At 37.1% G+C, this 15000-nt stretch overlaps 1 protein-coding gene across 6 annotated transcripts in view; it reads left to right on the plus strand.

Annotated features, from left to right (window-relative positions):
* The window catches only part of SPICE1 (spindle and centriole associated protein 1), a 58404-nt gene that overhangs the window by 10317 nt on the left and 33087 nt on the right, over positions 1–15000 (plus strand). For 3 of the 6 annotated variants that reach the window (XR_014824812.1, XM_021070358.2, XM_084991198.1), the window contains exons 3-6: positions 2214–2261; positions 7043–7186; positions 12922–13024; positions 13853–13959. Coding sequence is in view for 2 of the 6 variants with exons in the window: in XM_021070358.2 (XP_020926017.1) it covers positions 2214–2261; positions 7043–7186; positions 12922–13024; positions 13853–13959 (402 nt within the window). In the remaining 4 variants the exon portion in view is untranslated. The remainder of the gene's footprint in view (positions 1–2213; positions 2262–7042; positions 7187–12921; positions 13025–13852; positions 13960–15000) is intronic. The other 3 variants (XR_014824813.1, XM_021070359.2, XM_084991199.1) reach the window with 1 other exon arrangement.

The following is a 15000-nucleotide window of genomic DNA, read 5'->3' on the forward strand; positions in this document are numbered from 1 at the left end:
AACTGACAGCCTTAGAAAGTGGGGCAGGGGGATTTCTCTGTGTTTAGGTTGCTTTGTTGCCATCTGATTGGCTGTAAAGTAGTAAAGGGATGTGACTCTAAGGTAATGAAACTGATTAAAAGGGGCTAAAATGTACATGATAGCATATGTTGTCCCTTTCAGAATGGTTACTTTGGGAAGTTAAGTACTTATTTTATTTTGTCTTATTTTTTGGTCTTTTTTGGTCTCTTTAGTGCTGTACCTGTGGTATATGGAGTTTCCGAGGCTAGGGGTCTAATAGGAGCTGTAGCCACCGGCCTACGCCAGAGCCACAGCACCGTGGGATCCAAGCCGAGTCGCATCTGCAACCTACACCACAGCTCATGGCAATGCCGGATCCTTAACCCACTGAGCGAGGCCAGGGATCGAATCTGAGTTCTCATGGATGCTAGTTGGGTTCGTTAACTGCTGAGCCACGACGGGAATTACTCAGCACTTATTTTAATTTGCTGCTCTTGCTCAAAACATAATTGAAAGCCATTTTTGAAACTGTATTCAGAACCTTCCTCATTTACTTTTTATTATCTTCAGTGCTGGAAAAAACTCTGTTTTTTGAATGTAGACTGAGCCTGAAAGTAGTTATGTCATTTGGAGTGAATGGTGAATGAGGGAGGAGAGATGAACTGAGTAATACTCTTCATGAAAATACTGAGACATTTTCTGAAATGGCTTCTAAGTTAGATTTAAAGTCAACTGCAGAAGAAAATATAGTTGACTTGAACAACATGGAGGCTAAGGGCACCCACCCTCCGCACAGTTGAAAATCCACGTACACCTTTACAGTTGGCCCTCCGTATCCATGGTTCTGGATCCATGAATTCCACCAACTGTGGATCATGTAGCACCTGTAGTATGTTTTTATTGAAAAAAAAATCCACATATAAGTGGGCCTGTGTAGTTCAAACCCATGATGTTTGAGCCAACCATAGTTTTAAGCAACGGTAGTGTTAAATAAATTACATTTTCCCTTGAGAGCTTATTCCAAGCATATCACTTATATGCCTGAATTTTCATTAAGGTTATTGAAAATAATTCTCAAGATCTTATCATTGTATCTTGTACTTTTCTAAATGAATATGAAAGGTGTAACATTTTAGTATATATAAAAGCCTTGAGCTAAATATAAACTATGGTCAAAAAGTTAAGTCTTTGAGTACATAAAAAACTATTTCACTAAACTCAGTTCTCTGTATTTCTCTTGGAATTAAAACTCTACATTGTTTTATTTCCTGCCTTACCAAATCTGTATAACAAAAGACTGAAGTCATTTTGGAAAGAGCCAAATTGCGGGGCAGCTACTTGGAGCTGTGCAGGCTGTATACTGCACAGTGCCAAGGGGTACTCTTTACATGGCCTAGGATATCAGCGGTACCTCCTTGATTTGTGCAATGTGGAAATCCTGCCATGTTGGTTTGGTGCTTTTTTTTTACTTGAGTGACTATTTTCACATTTTATGAAATTATATAATACCCTCAAAATTCATCTCAAATTATGATAGGTTCTATGCTTCAGGTATTAGAATGGTCACAAATGGAACCTCTATGTAGAAATCACATTTTATCTTTTAGGAATCTTTAGAGTTGCCTCATTCCATGGAATATAGTTTGAAAACTACTACTTTAGTTAAACTAACTCATTTTAGATTATACTACCATGTTTTATTCATTGTTTTAATATAATATATGCCTGCTTGGTATATTTAGTTCTTAATTTCTGTTAGACACTTAAAAATAATGTTATTTTCTATGAGACACCTAAAAGTAATCTAAATTAATTTTTTTTTCTTTGTAGGGCTGCACATGTGGCATATGGAAATTCCCAGGCTAGTGTTTGAATCAGAGCTGCAGCTGCTGGCCTACACCACAGCCACAGCAACGCCAGATCTGAGCCGCATCTCTGACCTACACCGAAGCTCATGGCAATGCTGGGTTTGTAACCCACTGAGCGAGGCTGGGGATCAAACCCACATTTTCATGGATACTAGTTGGGTTCTTAACCTGCTGAGCCACAAGGGAAATTCCCCAAGTTAATGTTTAAATCAAGAATATTGGTTCCTGAAAAGAAAAACTTTTTGGTCTCAGGATTTTGAATCCATTTTCAGCCATTAAAATCTAGCACATATTAAAAGGTAAGAAACCTTTTGCTTTTTAAAGAAAGTTCACCTCTTTTTGCAGAACACTGTGACTGATTTAACAGTTCACCGGGCAACTCCTGAAGATCTGGTGAGTTTACTGTGGAAAGTTAAGTCGTTTGTTAAATGTTATTTGATACGTGGGTTCTAATCTTCAGAATAGAAACCAGAGGCACTTCTTGGAAGTTGTTCAGTAGTTTTTAATCTTATATCTATATAAAATAAAAAAGTGTATGTCTTGGACTTCCTTATTTCACCTAGGAATATCAATTAACATGCATTAGAATTTCTTTAGATAGGTTTGGTTTACAGTTCAAATCTTTCTAGTCCATTATTGTCCTGTACACATCTATCATCTTTTCCTACCTAAAGATATCACTAGCATTATTTACTATTATTTCCCTATACAAACATACATAGTAATTTATTCCTTGAGCATGCCATGTGTATTTTCACATTTAAGCCCCAGTTCATTCTGTTCTCTTTTCTTAGAACAGTTTCCTTACCTATTCTCCATCTATCCAAATCTTACTTTGCTTCCTTATCCTAGTTCAAGTCTTATTTTTTTAAAGTTTATGTTTATTTTTTGTTAAGCAGCTTTATTAAGATAAAATTCACATACCATAAAATCTGCGCTTTTGGAGTTCCTTTTGTGGCTCAGCAGGTTGAGAACCCAACATAGTATCCGTGAGGATGCGGATTTGATCCCTGGCCTTGCTCAGTGGGTTAAGGATCTGAGGTTGCAGCAAGCTGTGGTGTAGGTTGCTGCTCGGATCTGGCATTGCTGTGGCTATGGAGTAGGCTGGCAGCCAAAGCTCTGATTTGATTACTAGCCTGGGAACTTCCATGTGGTGCAGGTGCGGCCATAAGAAGAAGAAAAAAAAAAGGAAAAAAAAACCCTGCCCTTTTAAAAATTAATTTTTTGGCTATGCCCATGGCATGTGAAAATTCCTGGGCCAGGAATGAACCTGAGGCACAGCAGTGACTATGCCCAGTCCTTAACTGCTAGGCTACCAGGGAATTCCAAAATCTGCCCTTTTATTTTTTTATTTTTTTGGCTGCACCTGCAGCATAGGGAAGTTCCTGGGCCGGGGATCAAATCCAAGCCTCAGCTGCCACAGGATAGCTGTGGCAACACAGGATCCTTAACCCACTGTGCCACAGCGAGAACTCCCCAAATCTGCACTTTTAAAGTGTATAGTTTATTTATTTATTTATTGTCTTTTTGCCTTTTCTAGGGCCACTCCCATGGCATATGGAGGTTCCCAGGCTAGAAGTCTAATCGCAGCTGTAAGCCACCAGCCTACATCACAGCCACAGCAACTTGGGAACCGAGCCACGTCTGCAACCTACACCACAGCTCACGGCAATGCCGGATCCTTAACCCACTGAGCGAGGTCAGGGATCGAACCCTCAACCTCATGGCTCCTAGTTGGACTCGTTAACCACTGTGCCATGACAGGAACTCCCAAAGTGTATAGTTTATTGTTTTTTGGTATATTCACAAAATTATGCAGCCATCATTTTATAATTTTATAACATTTTCATCACCCCCTAAAAAGTAATCCCTTGTCCATTATCCTGCTCCCCAATCCCTGACAACACCTGATCTATTTTATGTCTCTGTGGATTTGCCTATTCTGGAGATTTTATATAAATGCAATATAATATGTATTCTTTCATATCTAGCTTCTTTCTTTTAGCATAATGTTTTCACGATTCATCCATATTATAGCATATAGCAGTACTTCATTCCTTATTATTATCAAATATTGTTTTGTTTGTGGATATGCTATGTTTTATTTATCCATTCATCAGCTGTTGGACATCTGGGTTGTTTCCTCTTTCTTACTGTTACAAATAATGCTGCTTTGAATATTCATGTATTAATTTTTGTGTGAACATATGCTCTCAGTCTCTCGGGTTTATACCTGGAAGTAGAATTGCTGAGTCATATATCATCTCTATATTTAACTTTATAAGGACCTGCCAAACTATTTTCCAAATTGGCTGTATCATTTATATTCTTACTAGCATGTAGGAGGGTTCTGATTTTTCTACATCCCTTGCCAACATTTATCATTCGTATCATTTTGGCTTAGTTCTCCTGGAGGGTATATGGTGGAATCTCATTATGGTTTTGATTTTCATTTCCCTAATGAATGATGATGTTGAGTATCCTTTCATATGCTTATTGGCCATTTGTAGTCTCTTCTTTGGAGAAATGTCTGTTCAAATCCCTTAGTTATTTAAAATCTGTGAGGACATATGTGATAGCCATGAACTGGACTTGATGAAGAAAGGGATGCCAAAAAAAGTTGGGTTATTTGTGTTTTTATTTTTGAGTAGTAGGAGTTCTTTATGTATTCTGGATACAAGTTTCTTATCAGATACATGATGTACAGGTATTTTCTTCCATTCTGTTGGTTGTCTTTTTGCTTTCTTGACAGAATCCTTTGAAAAATAAAAGTTTTAAATTTTGTTGAAGTCCTATTTATTTATTTTTTGTCACTTTTGGTTTTAGTATCTTTTTTTTAAAATTTTTTAATTTTTTTTTTTATTTTTAGGGCTGCACCTGCAGCATATGGTGGTTCCCAGGCTAGGGGTTGAATCGGAGCTACAGCTGTGCTGGCCTACACCACAGCCACAGCAATGCAGGATCCGAGACGAATCTGCAACCTACACCACAGGTCACGACAACGCCAGATTGTTAACCCACTGATAGAGGCCAGGCTTCCTAGTCGAATTTGTTTCTGCTGCACCATGATGGGAACTCCTTTAGTATTGCATTGAAGAAACCATTATTTAACCAAGGTTCACAAATAAATACTTTTTATGTTTTCTCTTAGGAGCTTTAAAGTTTTAACTCTTTTGTTTAGGTCTTTTATCCATTTTGAGTTAATTTTTGTGTATGGTGTGAGGAAGGGTCCAGCTTCATTCTTTTGCAAATGGATATCCAGTTGTCTAAGGACCATTTGTTAAAAAGACTGTTCTTTTCTCATTGAATTGTCTTGGCCCCCTTGTTGAAATCAATGATCTGTAAAGATAATGGTTTATTTTTGACTCTCATTTCTACTTCACTGATCTATATATCTATCCTTATGCCAGTATCACATTCCCTTGAATATTGTAGTTAGTTTGAAGTCCTACTCTTTGAAGCTGCCCAGTAGTTGCTGTCTCCTCTGAATTGTTGTTGTACTTACTGTTTACAAAAGGCATTGAGTATATACCATCTAATGAATATAATTTATCTTCATATGCATATGTCTAATCTCTCTGGGCAGATTATTAATGCTTTTTGAGGGATAGAGGCCATATCTTAATACCTTTGTGTAATTCTAGTAGGTACTCGTTAAATGTTTGTTGAGGATAATAATGATGCCGAACTTACTTAAGATTTTTTTATATGAAAAATTTCAAATTCCCATGAAAGTACAGGCAAAACTATAAAGAACTCCCATATACTATTCACCTAGATATAATTGTTATAAAAATGTTGTCAGAGTTGTATTCATTTATCGCATCCTTTGCATCTTCACTGAAGCATTTTGAAGCAAAGACCAGAGGACATGTCATTTTGTGCCTGTATATTCAGTTTGCATTTAAAAAATAGTCATTTTCTTATATAACCACAATACCATTATCATATCTGACAAAAGTAACACTACTTTTTGGTATGACCTAATTCCCCATCCATATTCAAATTTCCCTGATGGTCTCAAAAATGTCACCTTCATTTGTTTTTTGTGAATTAGAACCCTTGGTTTTAGTCTTTTAATGGACTGATTTTTCATTTATATGGTGCAAACTCAGTAGTACATTTTATCAGATGACATACAGGTTTTGTTCATATTCAAAGTTCTCAATACTAGAGTGCTTGTAAAGCCAATATCTGCTTTCATTCCTTAGCCACCTTAGTGAACTCCTCCCTCTAATTCTTAAGCTGTGGCTCGTTTCTCTGCTTCTGCTTGAGGAATTCTACTTCCTTGGAGTCCTGTATTTCCGGTGACCCACTTCCACATGCAGCCATTGCAGGGCTCTAAAAAACACTGCAGTGTTAGTTCTTGGTGATGATGTGAATATCGTAGAATGAATGTGCATTTGCCAAAGATGACCCTCTGGGTTTTGTGCCTTTTATGTTGTATTCTGTGTGTGTGTGTGTGTAATTATACATATACACACATTTGTAACTGAAAATTTTAATAAAATGTCTTTTATTATGTGTAATCTATTCTTAATGTTTTCTTTTTTTTTTTTTTTTTCTTTTTACTGCTGCTTCTATGACATATGGGAGTTCCCAGGCTAGGGGCTGAATCAGAGCTGTAGCTGCTGGCCTACGCCACAGCCACAGCAATATCATACCTAAGCCGCATCTGTGACCTACGATGCAGCTTGTGGCAATGTCAAATCCTTAACCCACTAAGCAAGGTCAGGGATTAAACCCACATCCTCAGGGACACTATGTCAGGTTCTTAACCTGCTGAGCCATGATGGGAACTCAATATTTTCCATTTTATATTCTATTTTATTTTTTAAAATGATGGTTTTGATCCACTAATTTATTTTACCACCCATTTAGTGAGTCCCAAACTGAATTTTGAAAAACACTTCTTTATTGAAGAGTGTTTAAAAAGAAGTAGAAATTAATATTCTTTCATTTTGTCTTTTAGCTAGGCCTACTAGTTGTAGTTATTTCTTTTTTAAAATCATTTTTGAAAATTTAGGAGATTGTGAGAATTTCGACCATGAATATATATAAATGTACATATATTGGACTAGAAAAAATAAAAGGTGAACTAGGTTAGGTGGTCCTACCAGATGAATAATCAGATTTTTTGTTCCTGAAATATTCTATTTTTTTCTTCTGTGTAGATACGTCGTCATGAAATACACAAATCGAAGAACAGAGCATTAGTACACTGGGAGCTGCAAGAAAAAGCTTTAAAGAGAAAATGGAAGAAGCAGAAACCAGAAATTTCTAATCTTGAGAAAAGGAGATTGTCTATCATGAAGGAGGTAATGCTAACCGAACTGCATTATCTGTAGAATTAGAAAGAGAAGAAGATAAATGGTTTCTCTCTTTTCCCCCATGTTTGATTCACATTGGAGAGACTCTAGTTGCTGTTGTGTCCTTATACAGTGATCTACATGTGGACTTTGAAAAAAGGAGCAGAGGGATGATTGGAGTCTAGTGCTGTGCTTTCAGTTCCTGCTCTACAGTTTACTAGCTATGTGACCTTAAATTATTAACTTCTGAGCTTGAATTTTTCTCATCTTTAAAACAGAAATAGCACCATTTGCCTGATTGTATTGTTATGAGATTTTAGTGGTAAAATACTAACAAAGTGATTAGCACACTGGAACATAATTAATGTCATTTATACATATGCAAGTATATGTATATGTATATATATATGGTACTATAGTTATTTTTCTCAGTTCAACAGCCATGCTGTTAAATTACTTTGCCAAAAGCAAACAATCAAAAATAATGGGAGTTCCCATTGTGGCTCAGTGGAAACTAATCTGACTAACATCCATGAGGATGCATGTTCTATCCCTGTCCTTGCTTGGTGGGTTAAGGACCTGGCATTACCATGAGCTGTGGTGTAGGTCGAAGACACAACTTGGATCCTGAGTTACTATGGCTGTGGCGTAGGCCAGCGGCTACAGCTTCAATTCAACCCCTAGCATGGGAACCTCCATATGCTGTGGGTGCAGCCCTAAAAAGACAAAATAAACAAACAAACAAAACTTTTAGGCTTGTCCACCAAATTAGTAAGCCACTTGTCTTTGGTTTAATTTTCTGTCAGATGTAGGATGTTTAAGTAATTGGAATGTGTTGGAATAAACAATATTGGAATAAGAAACTACAGGAAAAACCCATATTTTATTTGGGCCAAAATCATTATTAAAAAATGCCCTTTTTCTTCTTGCTCATTGTATCTTCTTGTTCAGTGTTGAGGCTTATGGCCCTTGGCTGTCTGGCTGACCTTCTACTGCAGTTTTAAATCACACTGTCTTTTGAAGAATACATTAGTCGTTTTAGTGAAATATGAAAGTCTTGACTTTATACATTATGAGATAGAATTATATCTCCCAAATAAATATTTACATGAGCTTGTAAAAAGAGCAGCGGATTGAGAGAGAATGGTTCTTTAGATTTGTATATCTTCAGTGGATTGAGAGAGAATGGTTCTTTAGAGTTGTATATTTTTTGGTCATTTTGGTAAGTCACACATTTAAATGTTATGTGGTAGCTCTCAGTGGAAGGTCTAAGAACTCAGATTGGGTCAGGGAAAAGGCAGCCCTTTTGAGGTGGTTCTGGGTTTTTGTTTCCCTTCCTTAGTGGCCCTTGCTAACGTCCTGAATTGCTTACACCTTGTATGTATTAGGTGTGGTAGAATTAGGGGTTGAAGAAGAGGAGTGAGAGAGGGTGGGTGACGTTTCTTTGCCTTGTTTCTGTCTTGCTACTTCTTCATGTTCCAATGTACTGTTTCTCAACCCTCACTGACTCTAATTCCCATTAAAAAAGAGTATCTGGATTCATAGATATTTATACTCAGACATTCTGATTCAGTAGGCATTGGGATGTAGCTCCACTTAGGTTTTTTTTTTTTTTTAAACAATTGCCATGTAATTTTAATATTTTGCTGGGGGTTGAGAACCTCTGCTGTGAGTGGGAGTTAGACATTTCATTTAACAGCCTGTTTTGGAGGTTATACCATGTCAGTACTTAAAAATCTACCTTTTCTTTTTTAATGGTCAGGTAGTATACAGATATACCACAATTTATTTACCCAGTGCTTTATTGGTGAACATTTCGGGTGTGTATTAGAGTATAGTATAAGCATCCGAAAAAAAAAAAAAAAAAAAAAGATCCCAACATATAGTGGTTTAAACAAAATAGAAATCTGTTCCTCTCTTATGGAACTTTCAGAGGTGTATGGTAGTTGGTAGGAGGCTCTGTCTCTGAGTGCAGAGTGGCTGTTCCAGCTTTCTTCACTTGTATCCCTGGCAGCATGAAGTGGGAAGAGAATGCATGCCACTCCTTTTCCATACCACCCAGAAGCTCTGGCTTCTATCCCATTGTCCAGAAATTCATCACATGACGATTCTCACCTGCAGGGCTGATTGGGAAATTAGCTATATCCTTAGCTAACTTGGGAGTTCTGCTGTTAAAGGGAAAATGGAAAGAAAGGATGTTGATGGATAAGTAGCAGTGCCCGCCACCCACAGATTATTTCCTGCCTTGTCACTGTAAATAGTGTAATGAATATCTTTGAATGTGTTTTTGAGTACATGTGTAAATATATTTGTACGATAAATTCTTAAAAGTGGAATTTCTGAGTCATCTCAGAAATCAGGATACATACATCTATTATTTCACTGTTACTAAATTTGTAATGTCTCTGATAAGGTATGTGAGGGGACCAAAGGAAAAGGCCTCCTTGGCCATATCCACCTCAGCTTTATCATTATGTGTTAGAGCTGCCAGGACCCATCCCCAGGAGCTGGGCTTCTGGATTAATGTAAATTTAGAGAAAAGCTCTTTGACCAGCATAGTCTTAGGTTTTATTTGCTGTATGATGCACTCATACTATGGGGATCAAGCAAATAAAGAGTTCAGATTCAAATTAGACGGAGGCTTTGGTGCAGATTTTATAAATTCCAAAAGTATAGTAAATAACCTAATCTCTTTGTACTTTCCCAATTCTGTCTGGTTTTTATTACTAGAGAACAAGGCTACTTGCATGAGAAGTTTTCAGATGTTTTTGAAGGGGCTTGTGACTGGTCTTTTGAAAATCCAAGATATGTTCTACTATTCATGAGATAGGCCTTATGCTTTGCAAATCCGTCTGGGGAAGTAATATATACAGAGGAGCCTGCAGAGATTGATTTTACCTATCATGAGGATAAGTTTTATCACAGAGCAGTGATAAAGAAATCTAGAAAGAGCAAGGGAAAGTCAATGCACTGACCTCTGGCCCCTCAGACTATCTGCCCTAAAGACCCTGGGATTTGCAGAAGGATGCAGGGAGGTGGCTTACTGAAGACCTCATTATAAATAATATCAGATCTTTAAATTTTTCTTTTTTTCTTCTTCTTCTTCTTAGGGCTGCACACATGGAGGTTCCCAGGCTAGTGGTCGAATCGGAGCCACAGCTGCTGGCCTATGCAACAGCCACAGCAACGCGGTATCCGAGCTGGGTCTGCAACCTACACCAGAGCTCACAGCAATCCCAGATCCTTAACCCACTGAGCAAGGCCAGGGATCGAACCTGCAACCTCATGGTTCCTAGTCAGATTCATTTTTGCTGAGCCATAAGGGAAAATCCTAAAAAAAGTTTTTAAATCATAGTTGGTTTACAACGTTGTGTTGGTTTCAGTTTTATAGCAATGTGATTCATTTGTTTATAATGTATGCGTGTGTGTATGTTTGTGTGTGTATTCTTTCTCAGATTCTTTTCTATTATGGGTTGTTATAAGATACTGAATATAGTTCCCTGTGCTATACAGTAGGTCCTTGTTGTTTATCTGTTTTGTATATAATAGTTTGTATTTGTTAATCCCAAACTCCTAGTTTATCCCTCCCCCTGCCCCTCTTTTCTCTTTCGGTACCATAAATTTGTTTTCTACATCTGTGAGTCTATTTCTCTTTTGTAAATAAGCTCATTTGTATCTTTTTTTTTTTTTTTTGGATTCCACATGTAAGTGATAGCATATGATATTTGTCTTTTTCTGACTTTCTTCATTTAATATGTTAATCTCTAGGTTCATCCATGTTGCTAGAAGACATTATTTCATTCTTTTTATGTCTGCATAATAATCCACTGTGTGTTTGTATATATACACCACATCTTCTTTATCCATTCATCTCTTGATGGACATTTAGGTCCATCTCTTGATGGATATTTCATGTCTTGGCTATTGTGAATAGTGCTGCTATGAACATAGAGGTGCATATATCTTTTTGAATTATAGTGTTCTCTGGATATATGCCCAGGAGTGGGATTGCTGGATCATATGGTAACTCTATTTTTAGTTTTTAAAGGAGCCTCCATATCGTTTTATATAGTATCTGCACCAATTTACATTCCCACCAACAGTGTAGGAGGGTCCCCTTTTGTCAGTACCCCCTCCAGCATTTATTATTTGTAGACTTTTTGATTATGGCCATTCTGAGTGGTGTGAGGTAACACCTCATTGTACTTTTTATTTGCATTTGTTTAATAATTAGTAATGTTGAGCATATTAGATCTTGATATGATAAAATCATTCCTCCACAATTGATTTCTGTCAGTTTATATATCTTTATCTTGATCGGAGGTCAATTCCTTTTTTTAAAATAGTAAACTCTTAAAACTGCCATTAGAAAGTATACCTTGTGTAATTTTTCTAGTGTAAGTGATAGATTATAATGCTTCATTTACTTTCTTAAGCTCTAATTGCATGTACTGCAAAATAGCTAACCAGAAATGGAAATTTTAGTTGCAACAACATTCTCAAATATATCTAGAGTTGAACACATATTTTCAGTGTGTCCACAGCCTTATAACAGCCTTGTGGGATTGGGAAGGTGTTTGTATCTTCATTTACCTATCAGGAAACTAAGTTTTTAAGTGGGGGTTTGCCTAGTATCTAATTACTGGGCTTAGGATGCCAGCCTTATAAGTCCAGATGTGCTTTTGCTTTATGCCATTACAAAGCTTACTCTTTTTGGAAGCAAAGAGTTCAGAACTTTATTCGCATTAACTGAGCCAGCCAATATGCTTGGCTTTTAGCAAGGGAAAAAGGGGAGAGTCAGACTGTAACTCTTGTTATTTTTCTTCATGTCCTGAAACAATAGCTGAGTCATATTATATGCTTGTTTCCATAGCCTAGAGAAATTCTGGAAAGAGCATTTGTTACCAGATATTTTGATTTGAGTCAGTGTTGGAAATTGGGCAGTTTCCAATGTTGAGGCTCCTTTCAACCTTAGGATGCCACCTGGTGGTGGTGGATGGAGTTGACTTGCTTTCACTCCAGCCCGTGTGTCCTTGCTTATAATTAGGAAAGTTCCTAAGTTGAAAGTACAAAATCAGAAGCACTGCTGTAATTATTATATTATATTTTGTAATTTTAGGGCGGAACCTGTGGAATATGGAAGTTCCCAGGCTAGGGGTTGAATCCAGGGTGTAGCTGCTGGCCTAGGCCACAGGCACAGCAACACAGGATTTGAGCTGCCTCTGCCACTTATACCTCAGCTCCCGGCAACACAGGATCCTTAACCCACTGAGCAAGGCCAGGGATCTAATGGGCACCCTCGTGGATGCTAGTTGGGTTTGTTACCGCTGAGCCATGGCAGGAACTCCCATGTAATGGTATTTTTTTGAGTTCTCATCTCTCCAGGATAAAAACTGAGGTTTTTTATAAATGTGGAAGCATCACTTTTTTGTTTAATGCCCCCAACTCATATATCACATCTTGTTTTTTAAGTTATGAGTCATGACTCATTAGTGGGTTATGAAATCACTTTAGAGGTAGAAACAGCAAAGATTCATGCATTTGAGATTGTGGCTTAAATTGAAGCCAAGCATTTGGAATCCACTAATTATTGTAATAGCTCCATCTACTGGTTCTTAGTGGTATTGCCACTGAAGGATTTTAAGTTATTTTTATGCTCCTGGCTTTGTATGACTTTTCCTCTGTGATTTGTTAAGTATATACATTTTTCTGAATAATAATATTTATTATTAACACATCTTTAGATTCTTTCTGATCAATACCAGATGCAGGATGTATTGGAAAAATCTGATCATTTGATGGCTACAGCAAAAGATTTGTTTGTTGATTTTCCTCGTAGGCGCACAGGTAAAGTATTCACATCAAACAAAATTTCTTTATCTTATTAACGGCCATAGCCCACACCTGGCTATTTGAAAGAATTTAAAATTGTTTTTTTAGCCATTGTATTATTTATATTACGTGTTTTCTGGAGTGAATAGTATATAAGGGTTGTTAGGCACAGATTTATTATAATTTATGTGCTTTTCACAAAGAATATTAATATTTTCACAAAGAATATTAACTATTAAAATTACTCAGTTAAGGAAAAGTAAATTGTTATTATTTTCTAAAATACTTTGTGAAATGTGTAAGATTTCCTAATTTAAAATATGAATTTTTCAGCTTATTAGTATTAAGTTATCATATAATTACAGTATCTGTTTTGTATGTAATTTGAGTAAAGCTTAATTTGAAACCTAAAGCAACTTCAGTCTCTCTCTGAAAGGAACTGTGCCTCCCGTGTATAACTATACAACATTTTCCACTTTGATGTGTATATTAATCCGTAAAAAACAGATGACGAGGCTTTAGTTTAAGGTCTGAATTCTGGCTTGGCCAGTCACTAGTATGATTCTGTGCCTGTTACTTCACATCTGTGAGATTCTGTTTACCCATATGTAAAATAATAATGGGAACAACTTCATGGAATTTTGCGAGGGTGAAACAATTGAATATATGTAAAAACATTTAGAAAAGTGCCTGGCATATAGCAAGCACTATATAAGTGTGAGTTGTCATTATTGTTATTTAAGATTTTCATATGATGATGCAAACTTATGGCAGTGTATAGTACATGTGAAATCAATGTAATTAAATGAAACAAAATCATCATGACTTATTTTCTTTCTGCAGGGTTTCCGAATATAACAATGGCTCCTGATTCCTCTCAAGGTCCAATTGTGGTAAATCAAGACCCGGTTGCCAAGGCCATTCTTAGTGAATCTGTTGTAGAGCCTCAGGTAATATGCTTGCACACAGCCATAATGTTCATGCTGAAATTAAGTTTAATGTAGACAGGCATTTTGATAAACATTTCAAAAGCTTTAATATCTAAATACCAACTTATGATTGCTAGAATTGTTCTTATTCAAGCATAATACATTTTCTGTGACTAATGCTTGTACTAAAAAAGATAGGACTGGATAGTAATAGCTAACATTTATTGCGTGCTACCTAGGGGGTAGTTACTAATTTTTTTTTTTTTTTTTTTTTTTGGTCTTTTTAGGGCCGTACCCATGGCATATGGAAATTCCCAGGCTAGGGGTCGAAGCAGAGCTATAGCTGCTGGCCTATACCACAGCCACAGCAATGCAGGATCTGCACCTTACTCCATAGCTCACGGCAATGCCAGATCCTTAACTCACTGAGTGGAGCCAGAGCTCAGGTTTGTTACACTGAGCCACGACAGGAACTCCCAGTTACTATTATTACCCCATTTAGCAGATGAAAAAACTGAGGCACAGAAAAATTGACTTGTCCAAGATTGCACAGCTAGTTAGCATCAGAGGTGGCATTCAAGTCTAGGTTACATGAGACTGTGCCACCATCTACAAATAGGAAACAACAGAAAGTCATTCTGCTTACACCTTTGGAGCCAAGTGAATCTGTGTTCATATTCTATTACTAGCTGTTTGATATTGAGTTGATTTCTCAAGGTACCTGAGTTGGCTTAAATAAGTATTTTTTGATAAATGGGATTGGGACATACCTGCTATGATTCTTGTGAGGATCAGCTGACTTAGGTTATATAAGGTGCCCAGCATAATACCAGATACTAGTTCTTCATTAAATCTTAGTCCCTGGAGTTCCCATTGTGACTCAGTGGAAACGAATCTGACTAGCATCCATGAGGATGTGGATTCGATCCCTGCCTTGCTCAGCGGGTTAGGGATCCAGTGTTGTCATGAGGTACTGTGTAGGTTGCAGACACAGCTTGGATCCCACGTTGCTGTGGTTGTGGTGTAAGCCTGCAGCTGTAGCTCTGATTTGACCCCTAGTCT

This window comes from Sus scrofa, chromosome 13, assembly GCF_054392235.1.
Source record: "Sus scrofa isolate SSC_HxYL_T2T_F1_AM1 chromosome 13, Sscrofa_HxYL_maternal_Yorkshire_Landrace_v2.0, whole genome shotgun sequence".
Taxonomy (NCBI): Eukaryota; Metazoa; Chordata; class Mammalia; order Artiodactyla; family Suidae; genus Sus; species Sus scrofa.